Genomic DNA, 20,086 nt, shown 5'->3' on the forward strand with positions numbered 1-20,086 from the left:
CTCATCACTATGCAACATGATACCCATCCCCACTGTCTCATTTCGTCTCCCAGATAACCCCATGAAATGTGTGAAAATGAAAAATGAGATTCAAAAGGTTAAGTGATTCTTCCCGGCCCCCAGAGCTAGAACACACAGTGCTAGGTCCAGATTTAGTCTATGTGATTCAGGATTGGGGTTTTTTCTCCTGTAAAATGGGATGATTTTTAGACTTCCTCTGTAGGCTTGTTCCGAGGATTAGATGGCATCATTCCTCTAAAAAGCATTTAAACATTGCTTGGAACACAGAGCATAGTCACTAAATGTAAGGCGTGATTAGAATTGTTCTTTAGCAAAGGTAGGATGTGGATTCACTTTCTTTCCCAAAGCCTGAATTCTTTCTAGTAAACCTCCCTTGGGCAGCCAGTGGACTTCTGTACTCTGTGTATCCCTGGATGCATCACCTGGGAAAGAGGAGACTGGGAAAATAAAGAAACCACGCATTTATTAGGAGCCTGATATAGTCACAGCACCGATTAGCATCATAGCAAAAAGTAAACAAGCATAGAGAAGCAAAAATGCATACGTACATCTATACATGCATGTGAATTTATAGATTTACAAATCAATCTCTATAAATGTGTGTGTGTGCGCACAAACATGTCCTAAGTGGCTCAGTTGTGTCTGAATCTTTGCAACCCTATGGACTGTAGCCCACCAGGCTCCTCTGTCCATGGAATTTTCCAGGCAAGAATACTGGAGCGGTTTGCTATTTCCTTCTCCAGGTGATCTTTTCAACCCAGGGATCAAACTCGCATTTCTTATGTCTTCTGCATTGACAGGCAGATTCTTTATCACTAATACCACCTGGGAAACCTATATATACACACACACACACACACGTTCTGAACGAGCAGCTATAATTTTATGCAAAGTGTTGAACCAGGCATTAGGGCAAACACAAATATGAAGGCAACAGACTGTCCCACATGAAAAGCAGGGACAAGCAGATATATAATTAAGCCTGATGGTTGGCTTTGGGAAAATACTCAGAGAAATTCAGAGGAAGTTTTATGAGAGCCCAGAGGAGGGAGCCCTTCAGGCTGGTAGGGAAGGGCATGGGGACAGAACTGGCCCTTGAAGAGCCTTGCCTAGATGGGATCCAGTCTTGTCAACAAACAAACCAACAAAACACATAAATAGGACCCCAGGAACAAAGCAGAATCCTATCTTATGAAGTTCTGGATTCTACCAGACAGGCAATGCTTGCTTTGGAATTCTAAGATAAGAATAACCCTTCTGGTATGGAGCAAGAAGGAGGTAGAGCTCAGTGTGTAGATAAAAGACGACCAAAGCTCAGAGAGCCATAAAATGTAGATTCCCAGAAAGGAAGACAGGGAGCTGGTTGATTGAGCTTCCACAATGCGTCAGATGGCACAGCATCCTCAGGACAGCTCCATGATAAGATCACTGACATCAGAGAAATGAAGTGACTTGCTGAAGGCCGCAGGAACCCACGAGGGTGTGACTCTGAGATGAGTCCTCTGAACCAGACACACTCCTTCAAGCCCTTCCCAAACTTCAGCACACCTCTCACAGGCTGCCGTCCTGACTTCCAATAAAGAGACATTGAAGCTTACTGGCTGCCCAAGTGAGGTTTACTAGAATGTAAGCTTTGGGCAAGAAACTGGATTCACATCCTACCTTTGCTAAAGGACAACTCTAAATATCGAATCAATGAGTGTGAGCAAACTCTGAGAGATAGTGAAAGACTGGGGAGCCTGGAAGGTGCAGTCCATGGGATCACACAGATTTGGACACTACTTAGCGACTGAACAAAAGCAACAATTCTAATAACACCTTACATTTATTGAGTATGCACCTTACAACTCCCTGGTAAAATAGCCTGCTTTTGCTGCTGCTGCTGCTGCTGCTAAGTCACTTCAGTCGTGTCCGACTCTGTGCGACCCCGTAGACGGCAGCCCACCAGGCTCCCCTGTCCGTGGGATTTTCCAGGCAAGAGTACTGGAGTGGGGTGCCATTGCCTTCTCCGAACCCTACTTCTAGTTATTACCAAATAAAATATTAAAGGAGTATATCCTAAGAGTGGAGGAACAGGTCTTCTATCAAAGTCGTTTTTAGAATGAAAATCCTCATAAACGAAGGGCTATTTCTAGGTTAGGAGGGAATTGACCAAATATGGGGTATTTAGATGGGAATTGCTGCCATGTTCCAAAAATATGGGGCCTCCATTACACTTCAGATTTGGAAGTGATCTTAGGAATCTCCTGAATTTTAATTTTACATAGGAGCAAACTTAGGTCAAAGAATTGACACAGAGTCAGAACTCAGGTCTCCTAACTCTCAGATGATTGCTCTTTGACCATAAATGATAAAAGGAGACGGGCCAAATCCATGAGTGATCAAGGGATGGAGTAAAAGAGGGATGGTAGTATTTGACATATTATTTGTTACATATACATAAATAAGAATGGCATGCATAGGCCAATGATAAGGGTGGGTCATGAACCAAGCGTTACAATTCATCCAGTTCTAATCACTCAGTTAAAAACAAACACATACATGTGTACATTGATACATACATCCATAAAAGTATGTGTGGCTTCAAGACAGGTGGGATAGAATAATAAATGTATGTTCCATGAAAAGACCAATGAAAAGTCTTTTAAACACATTTTAAACACATTTAGGGGCTAAGTTCCAGAAGCTCAAAGAGCTATGAGACTCGGATCTCTTTATCCCTTCCCCTCATGCCCATCACAGGACAGGAATGGTGACTTGGCCTCCCAGATGTTTGCTTATCTTTAAGAACCTAAAAAGTACTTGGTCCTTGACAATAACAGTAGAATAAATGGGTTAATATAGCATTTTTATAGCTTACAAAATATTTTATACCCAAAAGCGTCTTTTAACCTCAAAGCACATTTGTGAAATACATATCCCGTTTTAAAGGCTCAGAAGTGCAGGTTATCAAAGTGCCTGGGTGTGGGCATGGCACTGATACACGTTGGGGTGAATGAGACTTAGAATTGTAAGTCCCACATTTTGAGCTTTGGTGGGAGAGTTGACAAAGTCCCAGAAGTCTAGGAATATTCAAAACGTATTGTATGCAATGACTTAGAAGCCCTTGGAAGGAATACAGTTTCCAAATGCCTAATAGCCGTAATCGAAATGAATTAGTAGTCAGGTTCCAATTTCTGTTGAGAAAAGAGAGGGATTCTGTAGGATATAATTTATGGAGTTCAACATAGGTCTTATTAGTATCATTATTAAATGCCAACTTCATGACTTTTATACTTGACTTGGAGGTGCCGAAAGTGAAAGGTTTGCCTAGGCAAATTCCTTCTCCATGGCATTGTTTCTGGAAATACATTTATGATATAATGCCATTTCCATTTTATAACTGGAGAAGCTGATTTCATCCATTCTGAGCCTAAGACTATATGACAAGTTCTTCCCAAAGCAAGAAGATCTGAATCTGGGATCTCCCGTCTTCAGAACAGTGCCATAATCCCTGCACACCACATGCCAGCTTTTATGGGGGATGTCTGAGTCATTTGCTCATCCTACAAATCCTCATACTTCAACCAGCACATACTCTCCACTAGTGTTCACCCTCCCGAAGCAAACAGGAATGACCCCAGCTCTTAGGCAGGATCCATGGTAGCCCTGAGGACAGGAGACATGGGAGCAAAGTCAAGTTAATCTCCCCGCAGGCTTCCAGCTCACTATCCACATGCAAGCCTCACACAGCATATTTTTATCACTGTTCTATTTGAACAAGCCAGTAACTAATAATTTTAATATACCACTGCTAACTCACTTTAACTTATTTAACACTTGGAAGGGGAAAAAAAAAAACACAACTGTTTTGCCATAAGGGGGAGCTTTTGAGTTCTACAAAGAGGGGGAAAAAAAAAAGAAAAAAAAAAAAAATTACATATATGTCCCAGTTCAAAACAGATCTACAAAGCAGCAAATGGTCAGATCCTTACCTGAGACTTTAACAGTGTCAGAAGGACCTGAATTTCTTAGATGGAAAAAAAGAAAAAGACAAAATGATAGGTGTTTTTTTTTAAATTTTTTATATAAAGCTGAAATAATTTCTAACAAATTTCTAACAAATTTAAAAGTATTCAGGAGTATTCAGAGCCCTAGTTGTGCTGAGTCTACAGCTTCGGGAAAGCAAATGCCTTTTCTAGTTGCTTCTGATGATTCCTTGAGGACTTTGGGACAACATTTGGACTAACTGAAGCCAGCACCGCGGCTCAGGAAAGAGGGGGAGACCTTCACCACTGCATAACTTTAAGGGGATTCCAAGAGGGAAAAGGAGAGGGAAGGCAAGAGAAGGGAAAGAAGAGGGGAAAGAGGGAGAGGGAGAGAGATACGGAGTGGAAGGAGGGAGAGAAGTGAGGGTGAGAAAGGAGAATGAAAGAGGGAGAAAGAGCATTACCAAAAAAAAAAAAAATCTGAGAATCAAGTTTCAAGACTCTTTATGTGCTATAGAGAAGGATGAGGTTGACCAGCAAAGTGCAAAGGGGATCCTGAGAGAAGAGAGATTTTTCTCCCCTCCAGTAGGAAAAAAAATAAAAATAAAAAGATGGGAGGGGGGGTGTGAAGGAGGGGGAAAAAAAAAGCAAGCAAAACAAAACAAAAACAGGAATGTGTGTTTTGAGCAGGAATGAGGAGAGCTGGGAGGACCATAAGGGGGTGTGTACAGAATTTCATTAAATTGTTACTTTAAGATTGTCTTCTTAAAAAAAAAAAAAAAAAAAAAAGGAGGGGGTGGAGAAGCGGAGAGAAGGAGGCAAACGGGAAGGTGGAGGACGGCTGGGTAGCTCGGCCTCTCCAAACTGATTGATTAGTCATGATCCCCGCAGTTTTAACTAGGACTCATTCAATTGGGGAGGTGGAGCGCTCGGGAGCAGATTAGCATACGCTTGTTTACTCATCTTCTGAGGGATTTTTCCCCCCTCTTTCCTTTCATTTTGTGAAGAAGGAGGGAGGGGAGGGGGGACTGGGGGGGGGGGAGAAGGGGGTTGTGGCTTGTGTTATAAAGGACGCAAAAAATAAATAAATTAGAGCATCTTTTGGGGGGGAGGGAATTCAGCGGATCAGTGTCTTAGAGGAGCTTTTTTTTTTTTTTTAAGAGCGAGAAATCATATAAAATAAAATGAAATAAAACAAGGAGGAAGGCAACCAGCTGTTAGAGGGGGGAATAAGGCAGATAAAGGAGCGGAGAGAGAAATTAATTGCCAACCAGGAGGAGTTGGGCTGTATTTTTCAAAGGTGGGGGGAGTGGAGCACACACCTTGAGGAGGAAAGCGAGAAAGAAAAGAAAAAAGCAAGTGGAAGGGGGGGCTCGCCCAAGAAGGGTGAAGAAGCGAAGAAAGTCGAGGCGCCGAGGCTCCTAAAGCTGGCAGCTCCGGGCGGCGGTGCAGGGGCGAAGGGGGGGCGGGGGGGACCGTCGGACATGCGGCTCTGGAGTTGGGTGCTGCGCCTGGGGCTGCTGAGCGCCGCGCTGGGCTGCGGGCTGGCCGAGCGCCCCCGCCGGGCCCGGAGAGACCCGCGGGCCGGCCGCCCCCCGCGCCCCGCCGCCGGCCCGGCCACCTGCGCCACCCGGGCGGCCCGCGGCCGCCGCGCCTCGCCGCCGCCGCCGCCGCCGCCGCCGCCGGGCGGTGCCTGGGAAGCCGTGCGCGTCCCCCGGCGGCGGCAGCAGCGGGAGGCAAGGGGCGCCGCGGAGGAGCCGAGCCCGCCGAGCCGGGCGCTCTATTTCAGCGGGCGAGGCGAGCAGCTGCGCCTGCGAGCCGACCTCGAGCTGCCCCGGGACGCGTTCACGCTGCAAGTGTGGCTGCGAGCAGAGGGGGGCCAGAGCTCTCCGGCGGTGATCACAGGTAGGCAAGGGCTCCCGGGCGGGCGCTGCACCGGCCCCGCGGCCCCAGGGGCGCGCGGGTGCCTGGGCGCGGGTGGCGGGATGGTCGGGGGGCTGGAGGGTGTGTCTGTGCAGGAGCCGCCGCTCAGCTGGCGGCTCAGAGGCTCCAGGACGAGCCGCGAGCCTCACTTTGCCCCATCTGCCGAATGGGCGCGCTCGGAAGGTGTCTCTGCCTAGCCCCTCCGGAAGAACGCAGGGAGCGCTCCCGGCCACCCCAGACCGCAGTTGATGAGGGCTGGTCTCGGGAAGCCTTGTGCACAAGAATCGTGTTTTGGATGTTCAGGTGGACTGTCTCTGTTCGGGATGGTGGGGAGGACGACCCAGTTGGGATGCATGCGAATAGAAGCTAGGGACCATTGATTTCTTTGGCTTTTTAATGGAGATGACCCCCACCCCCACCCCCGCTTTACTTAGCCCAGTTACCCTGAAAGCCTACAAGCTTGTTGTGATCCTCAGGACTTAAAAGTACTTGAAGTGCCCCAAAGTTGCTCTGTACTTGCTGCCTGCCTCTGGGATGAACCCCCTACCCCCAGCCACCCACAGACACGCACGCACACTGCCGTCCCGTGTTCTCTCTTTTCAAGCCCCTTGCCTGTCATTCGGAGCTGGGGTGAGACTTTCCGCCTGCACACCCAGCCAGTCTTCCCGGGACTAGGCTGCGAAACGGGGCACTTTTCTCATTTGGGACTTTTACAAGCCCGTAATGAATTTAGGTTCCCCTCCTCACACCCTCCCCTTTCCATAGCAAAACCCACAGTGAAACCGGACACTTCGCGAGGGTTGCAAACCTTAGAAATCCTCCAGCATCCATTTTCCCCCCTCTTAATGAATCTGTGGCAATGTCTTTAATAAAACTGGGGGGCCGAAAGGGAGGGGGCGGCGCTGGAGGAGAGGAGGAAAGTTTTGCCTCTGCTGGCTGGGAGATTCCCTCCCTGCACAAACAATCTTGCCCCGTCCTCGGATGGCTCAGAGTGAGAGTAGGGGTTCCCCCATCGATGCAGCCAGGAAACGTGTTGGAGGCGTTTTGCGATCCCACCCCCTTACACACACTTTCTTAGAAGGGAGAGAGCTCTGAGTTCTCCGGGCAGTCCGGCTTCTTTCTGTCGTGGCATGGACCTTCTCAAATGTTGCTAACTCTGTCCTATTTACATCAAGCCCATTTCGGGGACCCAAACTCTGCTGCCGTACTAAGTAAGCACATACCGCAAAGCTCCGCTCTCCCGCTACCAAATCCCAAACCGAGAGCTACAAAGTGACTTTCCCCCATGCCTGACGTCATCATATGCTATTTTTTTCTTTTTCTTTCTTTTTTTTTTTTTTGCGTCTCAGGAAGGAGAGGGAAACTGAGCTCATTCAGTTTTAGCCCCCAAGCCCCAGTCAGCCAGAGGGGTTTATAATGTAGAGTAGAGAAGAGACGGTACTCATAACAGTAATGCTGATGCTTATAATTCAGGGCTGTGGTATGTTTACTTCTCTTTCGGAACACAGGAAAAACACAGAGCCTGCTACTTGGAGATTTTTTTTTTTTTTTTTAATGAGTAGATCTGATTTTTTCCTAGTCTATACCTATGGTACAGGGGTTTGGAAACCTTCTCCTCCAGAGTGGAGAGCCCAGGGTTATAGAGGTATCATCAATGAAAAGGTAGTAAATGCACTTTTTCAAAACAAACAAACACGTACATATAGCACCTGAGATTCCACAGGAGCCTGCTTTATAAATGTCTGCAATTCAGACAAGGAGCCCCCTCTTGACACACATACTCTCTTGAGCACTCATTCACTCTCTCACACAAAGATTGTGCAGTAAAATACTTTAATTGGATGGGGGACGTTAGGTTATTATTGCTTGTATAAAATGCCTGGTCCATTTTATGTGTGGAAATAACATTCCTCTCAAAACGAGAAAGAAAAAAAAAGTCACTGCTGCTGTGTAGCCCCAGAAAGCTCAGAGCTTTTCTCCCTAGGATTCTGGTGGATTTTTTTTCCCCTCCCCTAGTTGAATCTGAGCCAGATTTGACGGTGTGTAAACACCTGGCCTTGAGCCAGAAAAGACTCATTCTGCGTATCCTCCACACGGTACAGGCTGTGGGACTGAAAAGAACCTGCTTCTCCTTGAATTAAAACGCAAACAAACAGAGGTTCTTTGCAGAAACACTTTTGCAGCTCCTTCCTCCGTGTCAGTTCAGGCTGGGAGAGGCAGGGCCGGCTGAGGTGGGCAATTTGGACGAGGGTGTCAAGCCACGTCCTCCCGCAGCGACCTGGGGTGCCTGGTTGGCCACCTGACCTCTGCTGGCGCTCTCTGGCGGGGCGTCGCCACTTTCCTAGGAATCCCTGGTCACCTATCTTGAGAGAGCAGGCATCTCCCAGCAGGGACCTCACTGCTATTTCAGGCAGAGGGTTGCTGCCTCGCTGTCAGGCCAGGCTGCCTTACATCACTCTTTGCTGCAGGATTCAATTGGGTTTCGTAAAGGTCTAATTTTATGGTGCTGTTAACCGGGTCTGTCGTCTGGCAGAGGCAGGCCTCGCCGCTGCTGGGAGGCGGGCCATGCTCCCAGATCCGCCTGGGATGCTATTTCTACCCCGGTTCAAACTTCACTGACACCAGTTCAGACAGGCGCTCAGAGAGGCAGAGAAGAGTGAAGGAGCAGTTTGTTCCTGAAGCTCAGAAAACATGCCTTTTATTTTTTCCAAAAGGGAAGTGGCAGTGGGTGGGGGAGAAAATATATATATATATATACACACACACACACACACACATACACATGTCTGTACATATGTGTGTGTGTCGGTTGCTCAGTTGTGTCCAACTCTTTGCAACCCCATGGACTGTAACTCTCCAGGCTCATGTGTCCTTGGGATTTCCCAGGCAAGAATACCAGAGTGGGTTGCCATGCCCTCCTCCAGGGGATCTCCCCAACCCAGGAATTGAACCTGGGTCTCTCATGGTGCAGGCAAATTCTTTATCATCTGATCCACCAGGGAAGCCCACATATATATGTGTGTGAGTATTAATAAAAATGAAAAGGCTTATGCAGGCAAAAGCAGAGCTAAAGTTAGAAAGGGCCTGTGTGCCGGAGTCTCTGAATGGCCCACCCATGGTGGATGGTCTGAGGGTTGAAGAGTCCTTTAAGGCTGTTGTGAAAAGGGTCCTCGGAGGTCCCCCAGGCCTGATCTTGTCTCTTAGGCCAAACAGGGAGATAGATGCAGCCAGGGGAGGGGTCCCCTGTGGCAGGAACTAGGATTTGAGCCTGGTCCTGTCCATTCCCAGGCCTTACCCACTATCCTGCTGAGAAAACCCGTCCGAGAAACACCGTCACCTCCCACCCTTCACAGACCCACCACCCAGCCACTTGGGGCATGGCAATTGGGGTTCCCTTTCAAGTCTGGGGGTGAGGGGGGCTTGTTGACACATCTTTTTGCCTTTATAGCGTACCAGGCAGGATCCAGATCCCTGCCCCTCATCCCCACCTGCCCTCCCCCACCATACCTCTCCAGTTTGACAGAAAGAGAAAGAAGGGGAAGAAAAAGAAAACAAGACTCAATTTGCTCCAAGGAGCAGAGGCCCCGAGCAGCAGTTAATCTTGTTAAAGTTTCTCTGACCTGCTAGATAAGTGAAATGTGGACCCCACAAGTACGGCTACCTCCTCCCGCCCCCATGCCTTAGTGACCCAGAATCCCTGCTCACAAGAAGGAAAGGATTTACCTGAACTCCCTCCAGCACCTCCTCCTGCCATGCTTCTTTCCTTTGTTCTAAATGTTGGACTACTGAGTTGACAGGCTACTGAGAAGAGACCTTTATTTCCGCCCTTCTGCAGCCCGCACTTCCCACAACCCACTCAATCCCAAAAGAGCCTTGGCTCTGTGGACTGAAGATACTTAGTGGCAGGAAGGAAAGTGACTCTTCCTGGGTGCCTCCCAGGTGCCAGGCACTGAGCTAGGTACTTGCCTTGTGTCTGCCAGTTTCACCCTCACAGCCACCCTGCAAGGTGGGCATTGTCACCTCTGTTTTCCAAATGAGGAAACAAAGTCTCAGAGGGTGGAAGCTACTTAGTCCAAAGTGGACAGAGCCCAGGTATGACCTCGAGCTGCAAGTGTCCGCTTCTTCTTCAGCAGTACTTTTGGAGAGAGAAGGAATGACCCCCTTTCCTTCTTTAGACCTGCTGCGGACAACTCCTTTCTGCCCATCTGTGTGCTAACTGTATTCCTGCAGATGAAATGGGATAAAACGTGAATCTAAATCTCCTTGGAACTCTGGATGTGACTCGCATATCTGGGTGTTTTGGTTTTTATTTTGTTTTTTTTTTTTTTCTTTTCCCACCAAACTATCTATCAGACAGACGGGGCTTGGGATTTCTGTTGCCAATGACTTCCTGTGTGGTTTGAGTCAGGTCACTTTGTCTTTCTGTCCCTTTGGCTTCCTCTTCTGTAAAACGGGCATAGTGGTGTCAGGATAATGCAGGGAAATAGGCAGGCAGAAAGTACCTGGCACAGAACCAGCTCGTCCTGGGGACTCAGTCAATGGCTGTGAGTGGTAGCTGGATCCAGTAAGTAACCCTCTTGCCTTTCCTAATTCGCCACCTTGCCTTCAGCCCGTTTATGCCATGTTCGGGCTTCCCTGCTGGAGTGGCTGGGGAGTCTGTCTAGAGTAGACAGTGTATCTTGGGGAACAAACAGTTGGGCCCCTTCAGATCCCTTCCTTACACTTTGATTTCCTCTTCTTTGACCTACTTGGATGACTCCTTGGTGATAAGGGCCAGAGGAGGGCCACCAGCACAGGACCAATGACTAGGAAAGCCAGTTAGCACCCAGAGGGAGAATACACCCTCAGGAACAGAAGCCCGACAGTGGCCACAGTGCATCCCGGTCACAGCTCTGTGGTCACATGCCTCTCACTCCTTCCCCAGACACTCCCCTGACTTTCACGTTGCCCCAGCCAGCACTTCACGTGGACAGATCGGGTGACGGAGGCTGCATCACCCTCGCCCCACTACACCGAGGAGGGCAAACTGGAGGCTAAGAGGTGGAGGGCTCAGGAACGTGGGTTTTGCATGGTCAGCCAGGCATGGACTGTGTCCAGCAGCCCATGGAGAAAGAGGGAAATTGAGGGCCAGCATCACACGGGGGCTGAGAACTGAACTGTATCCATAAGCTACCCCTCTCAAGGTGGCCTGGGAGGTGATTTGGTTGAGTTGCTCCCATTTTGTATCACTGAAAATCACCAGCTTTTAAAACCTCCTGCTGCCCAGCTGCCTCCCAGGGATTCAGAGGTCGACGGTCTGGCACTGGCCTGGGCAGCGGTGTTTTTTGAAACCTTCTCAGGAGATGTGGAAGGGCCACCACATCAGAAGAACCGCTGATCCTGCTTGATGTCTCCCTGCTCTGCAGGTGGAGAAACTGAGGCCTCGGGCAGGGGTAGGGAGTAGGGCTTCCTGCTTACCCAGCTGGTCGGTGGCAGAGCTTTTAGAGAAGTTCAGCTGTTCCAGTTCTGAATTACCATCAGAAGGGACCCCCTTTCCATTCCCAATTCCACTGTGGTTCCTAGGGGCAGGGTGTGTGTGTGTGTGTGTGTGTACATTCACACGCACACTGACATTCCATTTTTTTTCAAATCTGGTCCTGTATGTGAAGCCACATTCTCACCTTCTGGTACCTCCTTTAAAGAGCAAACACTCCTTCACAAAGGGGATAATACATGGAGTGCCACACATCTGAGTTCAAATGGACCTCTCACCATGCTTGAGCAGTGAGGTGTATTTTTTTTCTGAGGAAAAAGAGGTGGAAGGAGGGAAGGAACCCCAGCTAAGGCATTCCCCACTTTGCCCAGGGCTAGTCCTTCCTGAAAGAAGGCAAGTGTTCCTATCATCCCAAATCCCCTCACCTTATGATCACTCTGAAACCAGCGCTGGCTGTAGGGTGTCTTAGATGAGAGAGAAGACCCCCAGGGACCCCAGGTAGGAGGACCCCCTATACAGGCAGCCTGAGCCTCATCTACCTATGGCTGGTCCAGGGCTTAAGAATTCAGTAAGTGCCTGCTTCTCCCCTCACCTGCTGCCCCGTCTCTGGAATTTAATTTCCTTTCCCTCAGTGTCTCTTTTATCTTTTTTTCTTGCTGCGCTGAGGACTCTGCTTCATGCCTTGATGCACTTACTAGAAACATTCAACTCAGACCTGACTTGTGGGTCTTGGCCCTTTAGCTCCTTTGAAAACCTGGAACTGAGAGCCAGGAACTCTGGACTCAAGTCCCAGCTTGGCCTCCTCTGAGCTGTGTGACCTGGAGCCTCTGGGGAGAGAGTTGCAGGTGTGGTTACAGTCAACACCCCCATCTCACATGTTGTCACGAGAACCAGGTGAGACAATGGCAGGAGAAGCTCTCGGCTGAGATCAGAATCTAGTCCATAGGTCCACACTGGTTGGAGGATCCAGAAAGTGAGAGATGTGAGTGCTTTGTAAGATCCACGTTGTTCCTGGAAAGGCACCTTTATCATCATTCTTCACACTCCAACAATAAACAGTGATTGAGTTAGCAAACCTTTCCCTATGTGTGACCTCACTGGAATCCTTTGATGTTGGAATTAACAGGTCTGCCTCATTTGCCGTGTGACCCAGACAACTTAACTGCTCCTCTCTGCTTCAGTGTTCTCAGCGTGCGTAGCTGGGTAGCAATGAAACAGAGGCTTTCACACTGGAAATCCTAAGATTTCCACAATCTTAGGAATGCCCTGAGGAGAGGTGATGGAGAAGGAAATGGCAACCCACTCCAGTGTTCTTGCCTGGAAAATCCCAGGGATGGGGGAGCCTGGTGGGCTGCTGTCCATGGGGTCGCACAGAGTCGGACACGACTGAAGTGACTTAGCAGCAGCAGCAGCAGGGAAGAGATGAAGGGAAGCAAACCATTCTGCGTCCTGCACCTTCCCTTCCCCTATACTGCCTGAATTGTGTGATTCTACAAGACTTCCTTTGAAGGACTGTGTGAGTTTCTCAGTGACAGAATTCAAGTGGACACGGGCTGACATTGTTAACTTTGTTAGTCATGATGCCGGTATTGTGATTATACATTTTTAAAGATCTATTCTGTTAGAAATGCGTACTGAAGTATTTATGGATAAAATGACGTTATGTCTATTTTGTTTGTTTAAAGTGTTCCAGGAAAAAAAAAATTAGGATGTTGGGGGGAAGAGGGGTAGATGAAAGAAGATTGGCAGACTGATGATCGCTGAAGCCAGATGACAGAAAACAACGGGCTTCAATGCAGGTTTTGTCTGTCCTCCTGTGCCTGATTGAAGAATTCCATCATAAAAAGTTTAAAAGAGTTGGAGAGCCACAGGAGGAGCTGAAGTCTTAGATCCCTGTGTGATCTGTGAGCTGACAGGTTTCCAACTGCATTTCAGCAACTTGGAGCGGGTTAGGGACTCTCCCAAGGTCACACAGAGAGTAACTTAAAGTCAGGGTGCAGACATGGGAGCTCCCTCGGCCCTTCTGCCTATACACCTGTGAACCCAGGTGACTGGCCGTCCTGGAGAGCTTTCGAGGAAGACAAGAGACAGGAGGGGCAGGTGGAGCCTTGCAGAGCAATTAGAAATGTCCGTGAGGGCATTCCTTGCTGTATGGAACCATCCCCAGCATTGGGAAGCATTTTACATCCTTGGTTTTGTGCATAAGAATCCCCTAGAATCTCCTAATCATTGTGACAGCCCAAAACACACTGTGACCATTCACACACAGGCACGCGCACACACACACACACACACACTCATTCACGTTTCCACCTACCCCTGTTTCTTTATTTCTTTATTTATTTTTTGGCTCCTTCTTTCTCTGCATCTCCCATGGCCCTGGAAGCCTTCTAGAACCTTCTAGAGCCCAGTGGGGATGGAGGAGGAGGATAAACTATAGTTGACTAAGAAAGAGCTGACACCCTCAGGAAACGGGAGGAAGGAGCATATGTTTACTGAGGACGTATTTTGTAATGATTGACGGTAGAACTCGAGTCAGGCCACCTGAGTGTGACTGGCTGGTTCTCCAGCCTGCCAGTTGTGTGACCTAGGGCAAGTTACTTAATATCACCAAGCGCCACTTTTCCCCTCCGTGAAATGCGGATGATACTGGCTCCCACTTCATAGGGTTGTTTTGAAGATTAACTGGGCCTCCATGTGGAAAACGCTTAGTAATGGAATCTAGACCACGGGGAAGCACCCAGTAAACGCTAACTCGTGTGGGTCTTGTGTGTGTCTGGTCCTTGCTACACGCCATTTCTAATTCTCTCAATAACTCTATAAATTAGACATGTTTATCTCCTTTGGCAGAGCTAGGAATTGCCTTTCCCTCCCTCCCCACTCAGGAAAGGCTTGTTCCTGTCGTCTTCACATAAAACAAAAACTAAAATGAAGGACAAAGAGAATAAACACTTTATCATTTCCTGTCACAGAAGCAGCATGGGCTCATTGTACAGACTCTAAGCAAAGCAGATTAAAAACAAGGAGCAGAGTAGGACATGTCCCTCCCTGCCCAAGTATTCAACAAGTATTCAGTGAGTTTCTTCTGCATGCCAGGCACAGTTTTAGGCTGTCAGTACAAAGCAAGGAACAAAAGAAGATATCTCTGACCTCAGGGAGTTTATATTCTGGAGTCGGGGGTGAGAAGTGAGAAGGAAGAAGAGGCAGAAGACGAATGAGTAAGGAAACTCACCTCATCATGTTGGGTGAATGTTTATGAACATAGACAAAATAGGAAGAGGGAGTTGCGTGGGGCTGGGGTGGCAGGAAGAGGAGGGAGGCAGTGATGAGAAGTCACTCTGGACCAGAGGCCTCAGAGCAGAGGGGGGTTGGCTGGAGGAGGCTGTGGGGTTTGGAGAAGGAAGCACAAGGGGCTAAGGGCAGGGGGTGGAGGGCGGGGGTCAGGTCCAGACCAGCGCAGTCCTCAGCTTGCTGTGTGACTTTGGGTAACGCACTTTCCTTCTTGGGGCCCACTTTCCTCATCCGAACAGTGGGGGTGAGGAGGAGCTCATCCTTGTCTGCCTTTGGCCTAGAGGCCTGTCCAGCAGAGGTCCCCTGGGGCCCCGTGATCCTCACGATCAGTGCTGGCAGTCGTTCCCGTGCTCCTCCTTTTTGAGTGAGGCTTCCTCCACCAGGTGGCGCTTGTGCCCCTCGGGGACTAAGTTTGGCCCACACTGCTCCTCTTTCCCAGCTACCCTCGTCCTTGAAAAAGGACATGGCGCCCCTTCTTGCTCAGGTATCACTGGCCGACCCCAACTTAGAATGTGGCTCTCTCATGGACATGTATGCTTTAATGTCTCCTCAAAAAGCCTCCTGTCCACAAGCAGAGTACCGACGGGTAGAATCTGCATCAAAGACTGACTGAAGACATTATGTAGGGAATATTGGTACTTCCCGAGAGCTGGAAGCCATCACATGAATGATATTGCTAATAATAGCTGCTGTAAATATATTTTTTAAAAAACTCGCCAAGTGACCTTTTCAGTGATCACATCTTGGCTTATGGCTAGAATACTCAGGTTTCATAATTTCTTACTGTACAAAAGCCATTCCAGGCAAGTGGCTGGACACTGGCGTAGACCACTGGCCTTTTGGTCATGCTTATCACTTTAATCACATCACTTCATGATTAAAATACTAGAACTCGGGAGTCTGTAGCCATCTGTTAGTCTATTCTCCTTCTGGGAATCCCCAGCACTGTCATCCCCAGATTTTTCTTCCAACAAGAGAAAGAGAATGTTTTCCAGTATTACTTGTCACAAACCCAGGGACCATGGAAGAGTAGGAGAGATGGCCCTGTTTCAGTTTTGGAAAACCTGAGAGGGGTCCCAGGTTCCAGTCCATTTGGAGGAAACAGAGACAGAAACTCTAGGAGGTGCTGGATCACAGCTTGGGATCGAAGTGCGTGGGTCGTTGTTTAGTGGTTCAGTCATGTCCAGCTCTTTTTGTGACCCCTTGGACTGTAGCCCACCGGGCTCCTGTTCATGGGATTTCCCAGGTAAGAATACTGGAGTGCGTTGCCATGTCTTTCCCCAGGGGATCTTCTGAACCCAGGGATCGAACCTGCATCTCCTGCATTGGATGTAGCTTCTTTAGCACTGAGTCATCTGGGAGGCCAAGTATATGGGTGGGGGAGCATAGAACTTGTTACAGATCCCTGATCTGCTGTTTTGCCTTTAAGAGACTGGTGGTCTAACCTGTACCTACCACCTTTGTAGGCAAGAAGCTATTCCTACATCTGTCCCACATCCACTTCTTCTTAATTCTTTTTGCTCTATAAACAAGAAATACAGCTGAGCAGAATATCACCAGATATGTTTGTAAAGAGGGGTTTATTTCCCCCAATGAAACTGGAGATCTTTTGGCTACAGAGGCTGGTAAGAGTACAGAGAAAGAGCTGATAACAGGCCAATCAGGAACAAGGTGGCCTTGCTCTAAGAGATGCGCAGTACACATAAAATGTAAGGAAGGAAGGCATCCTCTACTCTGGTGAAGAAACATTCCCATAAGTGCAGAGAACCCAGGGGTGTGAGAGTCAGCATCAGAGCCATTTGTTCCCAGGATGAGAAACCAAGGGGTGGTAGAAACAGTGACTTGTCCAAACCAGTGACCATTCAGGGTAAGATCCTCTGTCTTCTGAGTCTTAGGCCAGGGCTAGGTCTGCTTCCCTCCTTGCTTTGCATCCTTCCCTATCAAAGTACCATCTCTCTGCTGAGGAGCATCATTTATCTCCAGATTCTGGTGGACTCTGGACTCACAGATCCAGCTGTCTATTGAAAATGTCAGCCTGCATTTCAAACTCAACATGTCCAAAGCTGAATCCTCTTTCTTCCAAAATTCCTTCTGTCCTCATCTAGTGTCACCTGCCCTAGATATGTCACCCACCAAATGTCAACCCACTCCAGTGTTCTTGCCTGGAGAATCCCAGGGACGGGGGAGCCTGGTGGGCTGCCGTCTCTGGGGTTGCACAGAGTCGGACACGACTGAAGCGACTTAGCAGCAGAAGCGTATTTATCCTGTCTGTCCTGCCTTTTTAACATGTTTATAGCCAACCTTCCTTCCCCTTTCTTAGCTTAGGCTTTCTTCATCTCTTGCTTTGACTCTTCCCTTAGAATTGTAAGTGCCCACTTCTCTGAGCCTCAACTCCAACACCTCCTTCAACCTGTCCTTCAGCTTTCCGCAGTCAAATCTTGCTACAGTGCTAATCTGCCTCTACTACCTCTAGCTAGAGGCCCTTCAATAGCACTGCAGTTATTTACAGTCCCCCAGATAAATGCCATAGGCTTTTCCCCATCATTTTCTTTACTTGACATACCTCCTAGATCCCCTAGATCCTTGACATACCTTTCTATCCCCACATAGAAATGTTGCAGGCACTGTGTTGCAGAGCGCTTAACCATCTAGAGGATTCTGCTCAATGTTCCTCTTCTGGGAAACCCTTTCTGACTCTTCCCCAAATACCGCTTGTTTGCCACTTCTCTTATGCATCTGTCTCGATATGCTCTGCACACATTTATCAAAACACCTGGAATTCTTTATCACGTTTTATCCTGTGCAAAATAGGGGTCCTCTCAGCTTCTCTACTGCCTGGCCGCACGCCTCGCTTATAAGGAAATACAGAGATTTTTTTGTTTAATGAATGCATGAGTGGATAAAGGAACCAGCTACACTTCTAATGATTCTGGGAGAAAGAGCTTGGGAACCTCAGGCATGTTGCATTACGTAACCAAAACACATGACCTGGCCCGTGCGTCACACTCAGAAACATTACACAGTGGTTAATTCCATTTCCCCTTGAGCAAAGAAGTCAGAAGGGAAAAGAAAAGATAATCTGGCCTTCCCAAACACGGGGTGGGGGAGGGACAGTGTAGTCGACGCCTCCTCAACTCACATCTCGGCCTTTCTAATCCAAGCCCCAGACTAACCTTGGTCTTTCCCACTCTGTCCTTTGCCCATTTGCGAAGCGTTTGTTTTGTGTGTGCACAGCAGCACATAATCCCAAGCTTTGCTGTCTTCTCCGGTTTCCACCCTGGTCCCCCCTCGCAGGTCCTTGCTGGGCCTCGGGTGTCCTAGCTGTCATATCTGTTGCCTGGGTTTTCCCTCCTTTGTGATTGGCGGGCCTCCCGTCGGCTGGCCTTGATCTTGTGAGCCCTTGGGGTGACCTTGGGGTCTGGAATCCTCTATCCGCTGTTTATATACCCTTGAGGGAGGAGACGCATTCTCAGCGGTAATAACAGTAATAAAAGCCGCCAGCTCATAACGAGCACTGACTGTGTGCTGGCCCTGTGCCGAGGGCTGCACACCGGACCCTCGGAGTTTGGTTTAGAAAGTGACATGATTTGCTGAAGGCCTCACGGCTTAAGGGTCGTGGAACTGGAGCTGAGGCCAGTTTAATTTTCTCTCTATCCATAGGGCCTAGTGCATTGTTTGGAATATAGTAACTGTTCAGTAAATGTTCCGTGAAAGGATGAATATATGTGAATGCTATATAGATGGCTGCCTAGCTGGCTGGATGGATGGATGAGGCTACCCCCAGTGGCTAATGCAACCATCTACAGAGACTAAAGAGAAGGACAAAAGAGAAGGAATAGAGGGAGAGAGAGATGGAAGAAAAACTGGAATGAACATTATAAGACTTTAAAGAGATTGGCTAAGAAATCTCTTTGTTGTTCAGAATATATTTTATTTGCCAGTAACTTTTGAACAAAAAGGCCATTGATGTCTACCAGAGCATTTCCCACTTTTACATAGTCTACCAGGAGCTAATAAACTTTCAAAGATTCGCTCTGCCAAACATGTTTCTGGATTCCTCTTTTGGGAATCAGGCTTCCTTGATAGCTCAGCTGGTAAAGAATCCGCATGCAACGCAGGAGACCCCGATTCGATTCCTGGGTTAGGAAGATCTGCTGGAGAAGGGATAGGCTATCCACTGCAGTATTCTGACCTGGAGAATTCCACCGACTATAGTCCATGGGATCGCAAAGAATCAGACATGACTGAGCCCCTTTCACTTTTGGGAATCAGGGCCTGAGAAATGTTCCCCCAGGAACATGCTCAGCAGAGACGGCGACCCTCTCACCATCTGAGGAGGGACCTGATACATTCAGAGCCAGTTTGGGCCCGATGTAGGTGGTATGCTGTGAGAACCAGGGGTTCTGAGCAGAAGAACGACTCTGGAGTAACGAGGCTGGTTTGTGATGTGCTCTCATTGGAGCTGATTAAGCCTCTGTAGAGCCAGTAGTGAGTTCACAGGATTACTCCTTTACAAAAAACCCCACTGGGCTGATTAGAGCTGATCTGCTAGCAGCAAATATGATATCTTGTTCTTCCCTTTCCCAAGACAATAGAGTCTGCTTTATAAAATCTGCTCGGTTTTTAGATGAAGAAACGGAGATCTAGGCAAGTTAACTTGTTAAACTGAGTTGAGTGAGGTTAAGCGCACAAACTGGTAGCAAAATTGAAACTGGAACTGGGATCTCGTGACTCCCAGATCAGTGCTTTTTCCACCAGACACTTTGTTTTCCTTTACAGTGTCAGATGATGGATACATCTGTGGGTTCACGTTAGTGAGCTTATTAGAAATGTCATACAGCTGTTTATTAACTTAAGTATTTCTTACATGCCAAACCTCTGTCCTAGACATTCTGCAAAGTTGAATGGGAAATGGCAGTTTATTCAGAGAGGTAAGCTTTCCTTCTTTTCTTCCTTCCTTCCATCCATCCACCCATCTATTTGGTTACTGAGCAACCTTTACGTCTTTTCGTCTTACACACCGAGCTAGGAGATGCAGATTAAAAAGAACAGGGCACAGTTCCATCCCTTGGGGAACTCCCAGTCCTGGTGGCGGAAGCAGACTGGTAAACAGCTACATGACATCATGGTAACTGCTATAACTAAGCAATTAATAGAGTCCTGGAAAAGCTCAGAAGCAGAAAAACTGTGTTGTTGCACATCTATGTTTGTTATGGGGGCTAGAAAGTACTCTGAGATTTGGGGGGCTGAAAAAGGTCCCTTCCCCCTAGAAGGGCTGGGGATTCGTGAAGTAGGTGGAGTGCGTGTGGAATGTGCGCCTTGCCCTGCATAAGGATGTGTACCATGCATGACGTTTTAAGCGTCGAACTGTAAGTCAAAGTAGAACAGTAAACACTCTTTGATTCATGTC

The 20,086-nt window shown here is 48.2% G+C and overlaps 1 protein-coding gene across 1 annotated transcript in view; it reads left to right on the plus strand.

Annotated features, from left to right (window-relative positions):
* Nucleotides 1-5,473: 5,473 nt before the first annotated feature.
* Nucleotides 5,474-20,086, plus strand: part of PAPPA (pappalysin 1) — a 266,420-nt gene continuing 251,807 nt past the window's right edge. The window contains exon 1 of the mRNA XM_027550637.1: nucleotides 5,474-5,894. Coding sequence (XP_027406438.1) covers nucleotides 5,474-5,894 — 421 coding nt within the window. The remainder of the gene's footprint in view (nucleotides 5,895-20,086) is intronic.

This window comes from Bos indicus x Bos taurus, chromosome 8 (genome assembly GCF_003369695.1).
Source record: "Bos indicus x Bos taurus breed Angus x Brahman F1 hybrid chromosome 8, Bos_hybrid_MaternalHap_v2.0, whole genome shotgun sequence".
Taxonomy (NCBI): domain Eukaryota; kingdom Metazoa; phylum Chordata; class Mammalia; order Artiodactyla; family Bovidae; genus Bos; species Bos indicus x Bos taurus.